Source organism: Ambystoma mexicanum, chromosome 3q (assembly GCF_040938575.1).
Source record: "Ambystoma mexicanum isolate Mex_15411 chromosome 3q, UKY_AmexF1_1, whole genome shotgun sequence".
NCBI lineage: Eukaryota > Metazoa > Chordata > Amphibia > Caudata > Ambystomatidae > Ambystoma > Ambystoma mexicanum.
The window spans coordinates 65,990,167-66,005,331 of NC_090926.1; the positions used below are offsets into that span (position 1 = coordinate 65,990,167).

A 15,165-nucleotide genomic window follows, 5' to 3' on the forward strand; every position below is an offset into this window, starting at 1 on the left:
GCATGTTGTCGCTCGCGGTTAGCTTCCCTTTTCCTGGTCTTTGATCTGGTTGGCTCCACGGAACACTCTCCAGCGCCACAGCCCCACAGTCACTCGGTCTGTACCGAGAGGAGCAGCGTTCTCCTGCCGGCATCGCCTTTGTCAGCTGCTTATCCTGTTTACATTTCCCGACTGCAGGTATGCGCTCACAACAACTAGACCGCAGCTTGTGCTCTTGGCCTCCCTTGATCTGTATTACTCAGTTCATCTTCTTCGTCCCAGTATTCTTGAATTTATGGGAATGCAAGTCCATTTTTGACAACTTGCATGTAAAGTATGGCTAGTGTTCTCACTAATCTTTAAGGGCAAGTCAGTTCTGGATGACTTGTAGGTAAAGTCTGAGAAGGTGTTTTCATGAGTCTTAAAAGGCAAGTCAGATTTTGACAGCTTGTATACAGATCTTGTGAAAAGGTTTTCAGTACCCTTGCAAGGTGGATGAGGGGAGGTATGACAATATTGGGCATGGATGGGGTATCTTCAAAAGAAAAACGGGGGATACCATGTGTCATCCGATGATGCTGTTATACTCTCCCCAAGGCTGTCTCCCCTCATGTGATCCTCCCTCATATAGCCGCCCCTAGGTTCAGGATCAGGTAGAGGCTGCCGTCCCCTGGCCACATGGGGAGAGACTACCATCGGATTCATCACATCAGCTAGTAGTGGGTTAAGAGACCATATAAAGTCCACAATTAGTAGCTGGAACAGAAGGCTGAATTATTTGAATTAGTAGCAACTACAGACCTGTTCAAACTACACCGTCTCTCCCGGAAAGGGAGCTGGAAGAACTGGAACAATTTTTCATTCTTGCATTGAGAGGAAGGTTTTGCTGTGCCTATTTTAAATTCTCCACTTTATAAGTCTTTGTAATCACAGAAAGGATTCCCATTGCCTCATGTTGCAATCTGCTTTTGACTATTCTAACACATTTTAAAAGCCATCCTGTAGACATATAATTTAATAGATAAAACAATCACATCAACAAGAGCACTTTGGTACTTGGTCTAATATTTTTTTTCATCATTGTCACTTAGTGACACATGATACAGACTACGCCAGACAGACATTTTCTCCCTCAAATGTTCTGACCTTTGCCTAGCAGAATCTCATCTTACTTACTCAGGAATCATCTTCAGTGATGTACAGGAAGCAGAGCTGTGACACACACACACACACTTTTAGAAGAATCCCCGTGTAATAGACTAACCAGGAGATACCCAAGTGGTCAGGCTATACCTCAGCGGATTCGAGTCGTCAAGGGGCATGAAGCGGGTAGGGGGCACCTACTGTAAAACCTTCACATAATGATAAACGGTGCATCCTCACCTAGTGATAGCAAGGCTTGGTGGATTTCTTTCATCACATTGCTGTAAAGTTCCTTCTGCCATTCTTGTAAAAGCGTCCACTCCTCCTCAGAGAAATAGGCAGAAGCTTCATGGAATGGAATCTGCACGATAAATAGAAAGGATTAAGTTACTAACCCATCAATACTATTGAGTGTCATATATTATGCTGAAAATATCAGGACTTCAACCTTCCTCTGTAACACCTTTCACCTATCCAGCACTTCCTTCTCTTAAGTCACAAGAAATGGTGAACTGCACATGTATGATGCTTACTTATGAAAGTTCTGCGAGACATACGCCTGGGTCCTTAAGCAAAGATGGTGCTTGCAAGTAAGTCAACAGTACATGATATTGAACTCCTATTTTGTGAAACGCCCTGCTGGTCTCAACACAGAGGCAGCAGGAGGTATCCATCTGTTCAGGCAGTGCATAGAGTATGGTTTCAAGTTCTATATTTCATTATGAAGGAAACTCATTCAAAACCACAAACATCTAAATAAGAACAAAAATACATTGCAATCTTTTTTCCATGGAAGATGTCCAGTAGGTTTTTTTAACATTAGTCCATATGTGCCCAGTGGGAAATGTGACAGGTTAGAAAAAATATCTACTGAAACCAATACAACAATTACAAACAAAACAAGCACCTGAAACGAACTCGAATGCTCCTAATAGTACAGTAGACATCATGAAAACCCAATATGCTTGCAAGTGGATCCGGGTTAAAAGCATGTATGATATGATAATATGATATGGCATTTGTAACGTGCCTATACAGAAGTATTTCAAGGCGCGACGAGGCAAGGAAGGTGGAAAAGAGGGAGGACGGAGACAACAATCTTACTAGGCCAAGTGACATTGAGATCGCGCAAGTGCAGGGGAGAGGAGGGGAAAAGTGCCAGAGGAAACGGGAGGGGGCAGTGCTCTACATGAGATCAAAACAATAACAAGAAGTGCGGCCAGCAGGTGGCAGGTGCAAGGGTAGGTGCAGACAGCAGGTGTCCAAACGTGCAGGTAGGTGGACTGTAGGGTTACAGAACCAAGTGCAAGGGTTGCCGGGAGTCAGTGCGGGTGTGCAACTGGACCTGGGCCCCGAAATCAGAGGGTTGCCCAGTGCATTTTCAGACAGGAAATCAGCAGGGTAGAGTAAGAGAGAAGGCAGAAGCAAAGAGGAAGGTCTTGGGGTGTTACCGGAACCTTAGATGGTTCTCCTTGAGTTTCAGAGAGGCAGGAAGGCTGGTCCCGAGGGAGGCCCCAGCCGAAAAAAGAGATTCATCACCAACTCGTTGCTTGGACAAGCCACTGACCCTGAGGGAGTTGAAGGTGGAGGAGCGAAGAGCTGGAGTAGGAAGGTATTTACGAAGAAAGAGTTGGAGGTATTGAGGACCCAGGCCCCAGGCAGCCTTGTGGACAATGGTCTTGAACTTAATCCATGCAGCCACTGGGAGCCAATGCAGAGATTTCAGTGCTGGAGAGATACGATCCCTGGGCTTGAGGCCAAGGACACGTCTTGCAGTCCTGTTCTGAATGAGTTGCAGAGGAAAGAGACTAGAAGCAGGCAAATTTAGAACGAGGCAATTGCAGTAGTCCAGCCTAGAGAGAACCAGAGCTCTAGAGACAGTGAGCTTCTGGGGGAAAGAGAGGACAGGAAGAATACCTCTGAGGAGGTGCAGTTGGTATTTAGACTTCTTAGAGACATCAGAGATGTGAGGATAAAAGGAGAGTGTGGAGTCAAAGATGACCCAGAGGTTCTTAGCCTCACGGGTGGGAGCAGGAAGAGGACCAAGGGAGGCCGGCCAGAGAGTGACAGGAAAGGATGGTGCAGGTGTGCCTATGAGGAGAATTGCTGTCTTACTGGCATTAAGGCAGAGATCGTTGGTGGCACACCACTCCTGGATAGCAGACAGACAGTCAGAGATGAGAGAAAGAGAAGAGGTGGCAGAGGGGAGCCTGAAAACAAGCTGAGTGTCATCCGCATTGCACTGAAAGTTGGAGCAAACAGCAGCAATGCGGTGGGCAAGAGGTGCCAGGTATTGTTGAACAGCCAGGGAGAGGTTAGACCTCTGGGGAACACCACAGGTAGAGAGTGAGAAAGAGGAAAGGAAGGACCCAAGTTGGACCTGGGAGGGTCGATCAGAGAGGAACGAGGTCAGCCAGGCAGGGCCTGATTGGTGATACCCAGGTCATCACAGAGACGATTGAGCAGGATGACATGGTTGACCGTGTCAAAGGCAGAAGAGAGATCGAGTAAGATGAGGACAGATTAGAATCAAGGTTAGAGAGCAGGTCTTCACGGATGTTGAGGAGGGCAGTTTCCGTGCTTCTGGCTGCTCTGAAGCCAGACTGATGGTCATGGAGACAACAAACAGTTTCAGTGTGAAGATTAAGCTGGGAGATGGCCAGCTTTTCCAGGAGTTTGCCCAGGAAAGGAGTGATGGAGATCGAGCGATAGTTTGCCGGGCAGGAGGGGTCGGCTGAGGGTTTCTTAAGAAGAGGGTGCACAAGAGTGCTTCAGGGGGAAGGGAAGGCTCCAGTGACAAAAGAGTGGTTGCAGAAGTCAGCCAGGGCAGGAGCGAGGGGGTCAATGTGGTCCTCGATGGTTTTGGAAGAATAGGGAAGAACCTGTTTCGACGAGACTTTCATAGATCAGACTTGTCTAGAAACCTGTATAACTACGATCTAGTTTAACTGGCTTTCCTACCAAAACACGATCAAGGCTTCTACTTGTGCTCAGTTCAAGACCAGTGGAAGAGTTGAAATTTTCAAGTGAAAATAAGCCCTTTCACATAAAAACACAATTAAAAACATAGGGGACCTTGTTACAAAATATGGCAGCCAGGCTCAGATATGAAGTCAGCTGTGCTTGAGCGAACAAGGCATGTGCTCCATCGGGATGTGGCTCTGCACTGGTTACAGGTGGCTGCAGGCTGGGAGTTCATAACTACCAAGACATTCACACCACTACAAGAGGTGCATGGATGGGATTAACAATTAAATACTTTCCAGAGGTCTCTGTTGGAAGTAATGCAAATGAAATCCTACACATGGCTACAATAAGTACAAATGCAGACTCTGCTGCGAATGTCTGCCTCTGGGCACATTTAATTCCCCAAGAAGTGTGAACATTTTAGGGAATACAACTCTAAGCGGCCTGATGATGAGAGCAAAATGTGACTGTGGGGACAAACTCCAAATATTGAGTGGAGCATATAATAATAATTTGGCATTTAAAGCTATATCTATGGAAAGAAAGGGGGGGGCAACCTATTGTGTTGTAATGGGCCAAAGGTCTGAAGGTGCATGTTGCTCAGAAGAAAAAGAAAGCATAGAGAAAAAATATGGACATTTTTGGAGCTGATAAATTAACAAATATATCCTAGAAATAAGGTTATAAACATGAATATCATAGAAAACGATCTAGCCCATCAAATACCCCCAACACTGAGGAGGCTGAAGAAGGACTACTGGCTATGTAAGTCTAAGCTAAGGGCCTTGGAGATATTTCCACCCACCTATTTGCTGAGAAAGCCTTCACACTCTAAGAAATAATAAAAGACAATGGGGGTCATTCCGAGCTTGGAGGTAAGGGAAAAACCATGCCGGTAATGATTTACCGGCATCGTTTACCGCTACAGGCTATTCTGACCTCTCAGACCGCTAATTACGGCACCGTAAACCACGATGCCGTAATTATCGGTCTTGGGTCGCGCGCGTAAACCGGAGCTGATCACAAGTATGGAGCACACGTAAATAATGGCCTCCTTAAGCCCGTAAAGTACCTTACCGGCATGGAGTCCATACAGGCATCTCAGAGAAGGAGTAGAGAACCCTGAGCAGTGGTTCCTAGAGCCACAGGTGCACACAATCAGCACAGGTGTAGGCAATGGAGTCTGCCACAGCAGAAAAGGAACACACCCACACACCACACCCCCTCCCACACCAAGATGAGACCAATAGTGACAGCAAGGGCACAACCACAATAACTACACCAACAACACCAGGCCCCCCCATTGAGGAGACACAGGGGGAGAAGGAGGGGGAGAGAGGCCCAGCATGCAGCACCAGTGCAGCCTCCGTCACCACCCCAGCAGCCCCCATTCCCACGCAGCATGTCCGGTCCCTCAAGGAAACCCCTGAGCAGATACACACCCCCTACCAGCTTGACTGTGACACCATCACCACCATATGTGGGCCAAGAAATAACGAGATAAGCGAGCAGGATACAAATACACACTGCTATCCTGGTACAACTGAAGGTGTTGCCTGCGCCCCACACCCATGCCACAGGCACCTACCAGCACACAGTGGGGCCCATGCATGGCATGTCACAACCGTCCATTACACGGACACATAAACAAGTGCTGGTTCACCTCCCCAAGCACACAAGGGCCTACAAAACCCTAACATGGACTACCCAGGAGATATACAACACTAAAGTTGGCCCCCATGCAGGCATGCCAAATGACATGGGTGCCCCTGACAGCACCCACGTGTCATAGGTGGACCAGCATGGCATGCAGGTGGCGGATAGCGACTGCAAGCAATTCCACTCCCCCTACGTGCAGATGGAATGCAACGCAACCAAGATCATCACACATGGGTGGGCCCGACATCAAGGAACAACTCATGACTCAATGGGCCAGCTGATCACCACGCTACCGTGCTGCATGAGGCGACATGCAGGATGACGTGCCTGGCTGCCTGGTGAGTCGTCTGACTGTGTCATGCCAGTGCATTGGTGCCATGAGGTGGGTGCCTGCATGAACAACCTGGGTCGAAATGATGAAGCCAGTGCACAATGTTCACCCCACCAACCACCCTGCCACAGACCCAGTGCAGCGGCACATGAGTACAGATTCCCACATCGATGGAGTAAGGCATATACAAAACACAACATTTCCGACATCTGACAAGGCCAAATCCCACAACACATGCACCACTCATTGGCGGCCACCACAACCGTAAGGGCATACAGGAAGACACTGCATATGCAGAATGTGGCTGCCCCCAGCATGGCACCACACCGGAGACTCATCCCTGGGAGTGGATTGAACTGAGGGCAGCAGGGATATCACACCACGTCACCGGTTTGGCACACCCATAGGAGTGTTGGAATTCACCATAGTATGGATCAGAGCAGTATGAAGATTACGAGCCACTGACTACATACAACACACCCAACTACGGATTCACACAGTACACAGCACTACATGGATATAACATCAGGACTGCTGCATGCATCAACGAAGCATGTACCACGAGATGTATGTGCCATTGTTCATGGACCATCTTGTAGACGCACCCCCCTACAGCATTCCATTGAACTGGACACATAATGTGGCCATGAATGGGAGAAATGCATCCATGGACATGTGCGTATGGCCATCAGTAACACGCTGCCATGTCAGCCAAGTTCAGTTCTCCACAGTGACAGTTCAAACACTTACCTTAATTGGCTAGACATGCAGGCGTTGGTGGCTGGCCTTTGACACCATGGTACATGACCCCTGTCAGTAACCCACAGAACAGGCCCAGGGAGCACTAAAACACTGGCCATACCCATATGCGTGGAGATGAAGCAGTCACCTGGCTTGCATAAGGCACATATGAGTTGCAGAAGCTAGACTGGTGGGGGACCCATCTACTGCTATGTGGTGTCCAAGATCCCCATGTCATGTGCAAAGCTGAACAAAATGTGCATCCTTTGGATTGCGTCTGTCCCCTGACATGGGACTGCTAGCAGCACATGAAGATGGAGTGAAGGAGGAGGAAGTGGCAACAAAGCATCATGGAGGCGGTGCACTTGAGGGACATGTCGTGTGCCAAACAATGATTGGACATAATAACCAGAACAGAAGTCAGCAGAGGGTGGCATTACATGGGCACACAGGGCACTGGGTGTGTGTATACTTGTAGACCATGCACTGTCAGACGTCATAATACACATGCTCAATGATGAATGTCCACAACGGTTGAACTTTGCAACACCAATAGTGTATTGAAAAAAATGGATGCGTGTGAACATTCCCTCCAGCCACCCCCCTCCCCCCAACTCCACAACAAACCCTCACCCACCACCCCCTCCCCCCAACTCCACAAGAAACCCTCACCCCTCACCCCCCTCCCCCCAACTCAACAACAGTAGTCCCTTGTAGTACGTTAAGGCCACATGTGGCAGCATTGACTATTAATTCATGCTCCCGGGGCACGGGGGAGGCATATCCCTGCGCCGCATGGAACGCAGAGTGCGTCTTGGTGGGCTTGCTGGTGTGGTCCCACTGGATGAGGGCGTTTCCTCCTGCTGATGCTGCGGATTTGATTGGGTAGCCTCAAGGGCATTGGCTATGCGTCCTAGGATGTGACACAAACAGTTTGTGCGGTCAGTGACTGTCTCACACAACCTGTTGGTGCTGTCAGTGAGTGTCTGGCGCATTTCCCCGAGTTCATTTTGCCATCCCACCCTGGCCTGGCGGTTGTCCTCTATGAAGTCATTGAATAGATCAGCAAGCTGATTCACACGACATGTGCCAATTGATGGGAATCCATCACTGAAGCGACTTGGGTGAACTTGGCCCACGATCATCGTACCCCTGCGTGTCTGTAGGAGGACTACAGGCAGGTGTTTGTGGCTCTCCACAGTCACTGCATGGGGGCAGGGGGACATTGCAGGGCTCCGGGGTGTGGACTGTGGGATGGAACTCCTCCTCAGACGCCCCACAGATGGATGAAGGGCTGTCCACATTCTCCTCGGGGCCTGTAGCTGCAACCTCCCCAGAAATGCTGGACTGTGCTGACGTTGGGGTGGGCATTGTGGCAGGCGCTGATGCTGGGAGGGATTGGGGTGGTGCAGCCTCCACTGGCCTCGGTGCAGGAATGCGCCAGACCCTTCCACTGCCCATGGAGGTGGTTGGCCGGCTTGACTGTGGCTCACCGCTGTCATGATCAGCGCCGGTGGGGGTAGAAGAGAGGGCCAACATGAGTGATTGTACGATGTCCTAATTGCATAGATGGCTGCATTCACATTTCAGTCAATTGGGGTTTGTGGCCTTTTGGGTGTAGCAACAGCAGTGGTACATGTGCATGAGTATGACATGTACACAGGTTTCGGAGTGACTCATCCTGGCCTGGTAATGTGCAGTCTGGCTGGCACACTGCCAAACCGGCTGCACAGTGTGCATGATGGGATGTGCAAGTTAATTCACTATGGTTGATGTGCATTATGTACTTGCACTTGGCCCTTGATTGCTTGGAAGTTGGCTCTGCATTAGTTGGATGGGGGGGAAGAGTTGGATGGGGGGAAGGCAACATGAGAAGGTGCCTTTCATGGCCCTTGGGGGAGTTTAAATCATGCAATGGCGATTGGCAGTGTAGACTTTGGACACTCACCTCCTTCGGCAGACGACGTTGCCCCACACTCCATCTCGCCGACGCCCTCAATTGATTCGGTACCAATCAATGCGGCACATGTCTCCTCCCATGGCTCAAGTCTGACAGAGGAACTTGGGCCCCCTCCGGTCTGCATAGCCTGACTCCGGTTGGCGGAGAGGAGGCCCCGCACCTGCAAGTCATCCCACCGCTTGCGGCAGTCCCTGGAGGTGCGGGGGGTGGTGCCAACAGCTCTCACCCTCTGGCCGATTTGTGCCCAGATGTTTTTTTTGCGGATGATGGACTCTCCGCATGTCGGGGCTGAACACAACATCAGCATGCTCTGCCAGGTAGTCCACCATGGCCTGCAGTTCTTCAGGGCTGAATTTTTTCTTGCGCAGCCGGTCTTTGGGGCTTTTGGCATTCTTCCTTGTTGTGTGGTCCTTTACCCCACTTCAGTTTGCTCCCAAGGGTGCTGGCTGAAGAGGATGGCTATGGATTGTGTTTTTAAAGATGGCCGCCGCGCTCCTTCCCGTTCCTGTGCGATGACGAAATTTCCGGTTCCGTTTTTTTGCGGTGACCGTAATTTACGGGATACGTAAATTACGGTCACCGTTATTTACAGACACTGCTGCTTCCAAGGCGATGTTGTTATTTACGTGTCGCAGCATGCCGGTAGGGGGTTTTGCGGGTCATTTAGCGGCATGCCGCTCAGTACTTTTCCGGCATGGCGAAAAGCGTGTGTCCGCGAGGTCGGAATGGGCCGCAAATAGCGGTCTGACGCCAGGGCGGTGTCGTACTTTCCGCCATGCCGGAAAGTACCGGTACTTACCTCCTAGCTCGGAATGAGGGTCAATATGTACTGGAGATACCAGAAAGGGCACAACCAGGATCAACGAGGGTGGACATCAGTTGGCAGTAGTCTGAAGAGATGACCTTTCATTTCATTTCCCAAGAAAAGATGCCTCCGTGATTTCTAAGCAGCTGACAACACATTTCATAAACATCCATTGGCAATTCCAACGGTTTGAGCTTTTGTGTAGGCATGGGAGAGGCACTGTCAGAGTGGTATTAACTGGCCATTAATGGTTGCAGGTGAAAAATGGTGCGAGTACCTGGTCATCTAATAGCAGTGCTTGGCAAATGCCTAACACTTATACACAAGACAAAACTGTTGGCTTTGCCAATGCTGGTTTTCAGCAGGACTTCAGTGCATGACATGTGTACGGATTTTAAATTGATGGATTTAAGGCAGAAGGTTCGATGTCTGTAGGCCGTGCACAAAAGGTTGCACCCGCGATTGCATCACAAAAGGCTGCATTCTGCATGTTGCAACGTTTTGTGTGTGGCACTTTCCCCGGTCAGGGGTGCCCCACTGAACACCCAGCTGCTACGCTGTACCCTCCGCCCACTCCGGCCCCTTCCCCACTTAGCTAATGAGGGCTCTGGCCTCTGGCTCCCTGCTTCCCTGTTCTTTCTGCGCTCTGTAGAGCGTGGCACCTGAAGCCCAGAGCACAGCGCGCTTTTGTGACCAACCTTTTGTGCAGATTGCAAGTGATGGAAGAACTGGTTAACACTTTTTTATTGCACTGATAGCGCATTTAAGTAATTAACTGTCAGAAGACTGCTTTGAAAAAAACACTGGTAGGCACTATGAGTGCAAGGTTTAATGGTATGGCTTGTTAAAGCAAGCTCAAGGAGTTCCCATGAGGAGGTGTTTGGCTGGGGAGGGTCAGGAACTGGGTGGGAATAGCCATAGGGATTAGCTTGGCCATGGACAGTCAATCGGTGGGCAAATAATCAAACAAACTGTGTGTCCCTCCTCATATGCAATTTCCCCCTATCTGTACTCTAATGTAATTGTTTCGGCTTGCAGGTGGTGTGAGGAGCCAGAAATGACACACGGCCACAGAGGAGACATGTTTGTGGTTACAAACTCTTGTTTAAAGGAAATGATGGTTACAAAAATACCTCAGTATCCCTATTTTAGGATGAATTTCCCTACCTCAACCAAAAATGAATGGGTCTGTCAAGTGTCAAGATGTCCAAACAAAAGTATGTCCTGTCTCAGTAATCCTATTCTGGCCACTCATACTCTAAACTCCACAGTGCAAAGGATATGGTCTCTTGTTATTCACAAGTGCTCAAATGGTCAGATTCAACACAAAAATTCACGTCCAACAAAAAGGGTTCCAATTATCAATGTTCACAGTTCCAGGGAACAGCTTCCTTTGCCAGTTTCCTTGTGTCAATCATACCAATTCAAAAAAGTTCCAAGAGGGTTACTCTCTCTCTCCCCTTGGTCAAAAGGAGTTCCAATGAACAATGTCCAGAATCTCAGGGAACAGCTTCCTTCCCCAGATTCCTTGTATCAGTCTCACCAGTCCAAAAAGAATAAGATTTCTTGTTTGAGTCTTACCAGTTTAAAAAGAATAATCAAGTTCCAAGAGGATGACTTTCTCCCCTTGGGGTATTCACTTTTCTTGGGGCATCGAGTCCCTTCCCCAGGCATTCTCTTCCTCTTTAATATTAGCAAATCCTAAGGGTATGTCTCTTCCTAAGGACTCTCCTTTCTTCTGGGCTTATTCTCAGCAGTTCATGATTTCAAGGGCATGGCCTTCCTTTAAGTTCTTTAAAATTGTTGTCTACATTTGTCTTTGCTTGGTATACTCTCCTTGCAGGACTTGTTACACAAATGCTTAACCTTTCTTCACCTGCTATATCTTCCTACCAAGGCTTTGTTACACAAACGCTTAGCTTCCCCTGGTATACATTCCTCCCAGGACTTTATTACACATATACCTAACTTCACCTGGCATACTTTCCTGGCAGGACTTTATTACAAAAATTACTCTTTGTTTAAAGTTGGGGTTTAATAACCCTTTAGTGGCTTTATCGGCTTTGCTGTTCACTTCTTGTTGCCTTTTCAAGAAGTACTTTACTTTTTTAGACCATCCAGTAACCCACTTGCTTTCATTAGGTTCACCGTTGGTTTCCGGCTTCTCTTCGCGTCGGTTCCCTTCAGTTTCCTTTACCTCTACGAAGCGTCTTTCACATGCTGGCAAACCGGTAACCCTCTTTCCTTCCCAGAGCTTGCCGGTTGCCTCTAACGCTCAGCCGCTCTCTCCTGCTCCAGCATTCTGGCTCTGTGTGCACTCCATCAAGCCTTGCAATCTCGCAGTGTCAGCTTTCGCAGTGTGCGGTTCCTGCTGCTCGCCCTCTCTCAGCGGTGGGCCGCCTGCACCCAGGCTTCTACTCTACTGCTCTGGATTCCCCTTCACGTCACCTGCCGCAGCGTGTTTCTCCCCAGCGTGGTGTTCAGCGTGGTAATGGGTTGCGCTGCAGTTCGGTGTCTGCAGCTCTCCTCTCTCCCTCTCAATGTAAGCTGTATCCGGCTCGCATTTGAACTTCCCGGTTTGCTTAATCATTTTCCAACAACTAGAACTCTGCGTGCATCGCACAGTCCTTGTGATCTTCATTACTCCGTTGTTCTTTCTCGTGTCAGTAGTTCTGGGACCATTTCCCGTAAAGCTTTGAGGAAGTGATTACTGTGCCTCCTTGGAAGTGATCCTCACTACTCCTGCCGCGATCGTCCCAGTTGTCAATGTACTATCCCTAATGGGAGTTTGGGGAGCAATAACAGTAGATTGGTCAGGAGCTTGGGGAGGAAAGTGGCAATATGTCATTAATGCAAGCGGGAAAGAGGAAACATCCCTAAAAGGAAAAGGTGGCTATGTGGTTTCCTCCAGCAATGCTGTAACTCTCCCAAGGCGTACCTCCCCCAGATGGTCGTCCCTCATACTGCCGCCCCCAGGGATAGGATCAGGTAGTGGCTGCCATCCCCTGGCCATATAGGGGGAGGCCTCCTCATGGAAAGAAGTAAGGACATTGCTCGCCAGATTCATCAAAGTGGCGGTAAAGTGCCACCTAATAGCCCAGCTAATGATAGCACCTTATGAGGCCTTGCACTATGGACAGCAACTCATTTACTCTTTAAGAAGAGGTCACTTTGGTTCAAAATACAGCCATATACAGGGACTGAGATAGAGATTTGATGAGCAGGAGCTAAAGCCAGCTCCTGGGCATCATGAAATTATAGATGTGTTTATGTAAAGTTGATTTGCAAGATACTAGCTGTGATTGGTGTCACTTAATAATGCCCCAAGGGGAAGGGAACAGGAAGGGAAAGAGAGGCAGGTCCTTTGGAACATTCAGATCAGGTAAGTGCAAGGAAGGGGGTCGGGGTACGAGCAAGGCGAAGGGAAGAAGTTGAGAGTGCAGAGCAATTGTGAGGCAGGTCAAACCACGGTAAAAAGAATGGCAGTAGATCAAAAGTCAATGGAGAGGCAACAGGGCTGCAGAAGGAACAGCTCACCATCAGACTAGATTAAAGTGCAGTCACAAGGTGGCAGAGCCACCTCAAGCCAAGATTCATATAAGGCAAAGGAGAGTCTTTAGGTCTTTTCTAAAACAAGGGCGGCTTTCTTCAGCTTTAGGAGGGGCTGACCCCAGACATATCTAGAGTTCTTCCACCATCTATATGACCATTATGACGATATAAAATCACTGTCTTAAATGTTCTAATGCTCCGTTATACACATTTCCAAACACATTGATTGATGTATGCCTGTATGGCACTGGCTGACAGTGGATGTCAAACGTAGTTCCTTGTAGGTGTTGGTAACAAGTGACTTCTACAAAAACCCTTTTCCTCCTGTCCCCTTAAAAGGGGGGAGGGGTTCTGGAGAATGCCGCAACTTTGTGATTTCAGGATGGGCGATCAGAGTATACTCTGCTCAGACATCCTTACTACATTCATCTATCCAGTATTCAGAAATTAGATGGGTTTTAACTGAGCAGAATCGTTTTTTTAGCAGGTCAAAACCATAAAAAGGCTCAGTTTTAAAAGCTGGCTTCTCCATTCTAAGGTTGAGTCAGTATTTCCCTCCCCCCCTCTACTCTGCCGGCTCCCTCACCTTACCATCCTCGTCCCAGCATCATTTTACTTCCCTATTCTGCATTCTCTGCTCAGCTATCCTCTTCTTAACCAACCTTTCCGACCGCATTGTCAAGTTGTCTAGCATAACCTTCTCCCCCCCTGAAGCTATCCACTCCTCTCCTTACCCATCATCTCTTCTTCTAACCCACTCCTTTACTTACACAACATTTCCTCTCTTTACCCATCTGCCAAAACCGCATCCATCATCTCCAAGCTGCCCTCTCTTTGAATACCTTCTCTCATCACTAATTTTCTCCTTTATCATCTCCTCTTTTCCTTAACATCCCCTCCTCTCCACACCTAATTCATCTCCTCTTTTACACATTTCCTCTCCTCGCCCTCATCTTATTTTTCCATCCATCCTCTACCCTTTTCTCCTCTCCTTTTGCATCACTGCCACTCCTCTCATTGACCGTCTCCTCTCTTTACAATCCCTTACGCATCATCTCTTCTTCTCGCCCATCCACGCCTTTGCTCTACTTAACGATCTCCTTAGCTATCCCTCTTCAACACAGCCATCTAATGCTTTCATTATTAATCCTGCTCCTCTCATCAGCCATCCTCGCACTACCCTTCCCATCTCTGCATAACCATACTCGCCTCACAATGCCCTTATGTCCGCTCCGAATTCACCCGCTCAGTCCTCATACATATCCTCTCATGCTCTTCACACTCATCGTCTCGTCTCCTTGGCTGCCCTCTTTTCACCCCTATGGTCTTCTCCTTATCAATACTCTGCTTCTTATGTTCCTCATTACTCGTGACCCATTCTCTCCTCACATACAAGACACAAGCTGAAAACAGACATGGCTGCCTGAAACCAAACCTGCCTGTTGATGAAAACCGCATTGATAGTTGGAGATGGTGAAACAGATGTAGAACAGCTCTTACAATTCATCGACCAGCATGGCATTGCCGAATGGAAGTGGAGAGGAAGTCGGAAAAATATCGTCCCAACGTGTAAATCAGAAAATGTTCCAATGACATGGGAGAAAGAAGCAGGACTCCCAAACAAAAGAACACATCCCTTACAGAAGAAAGCAGAGGGCCAAAGCAATAATGAGCACAGTCACACATCCTTAGAGACAACTCAACCGAAGGCACTGGGGTGGCGGGATCCCTGAACAAACCAGAACGAAGAGGAAGAGGGGACACAGTAGTAGACCACTTTCAAGACTAAATATAAGAGCTAAAAAAAAAAAAAGTACCAGAAAGAGAAATAACAATATACTTTCAGGGTACTTTTTACAACAAAAAAAAATCTAGACTTCCATGCAGGTGCCCACCATGTTAGAACTTACATGCTTCGGGGTCCACTGCACGCCATGTGGAAGGTCCAGGATGTGCAATGGACCAGGAAAGGGTAAAAGCGAAGCACACTCCCCTTTACTCTTCCATTTTCCACAACATCTCTTTGAA

General features: G+C 48.4%; 1 protein-coding gene across 3 annotated transcripts in view; it reads right to left on the reverse strand.

Moving 5' to 3' along the window:
* LOC138582127 (zinc finger protein 177-like) overlaps positions 1 to 15,165 on the reverse strand; it is a 149,431-nt gene that overhangs the window by 119,326 nt on the left and 14,940 nt on the right. For all 3 annotated transcript variants that reach the window (XM_069653129.1, XM_069653130.1, XM_069653128.1), the window contains exon 2: positions 1,363 to 1,483. In XM_069653129.1, the coding sequence (XP_069509230.1) occupies positions 1,363 to 1,483 (121 nt within the window). The remainder of the gene's footprint in view (positions 1 to 1,362; positions 1,484 to 15,165) is intronic.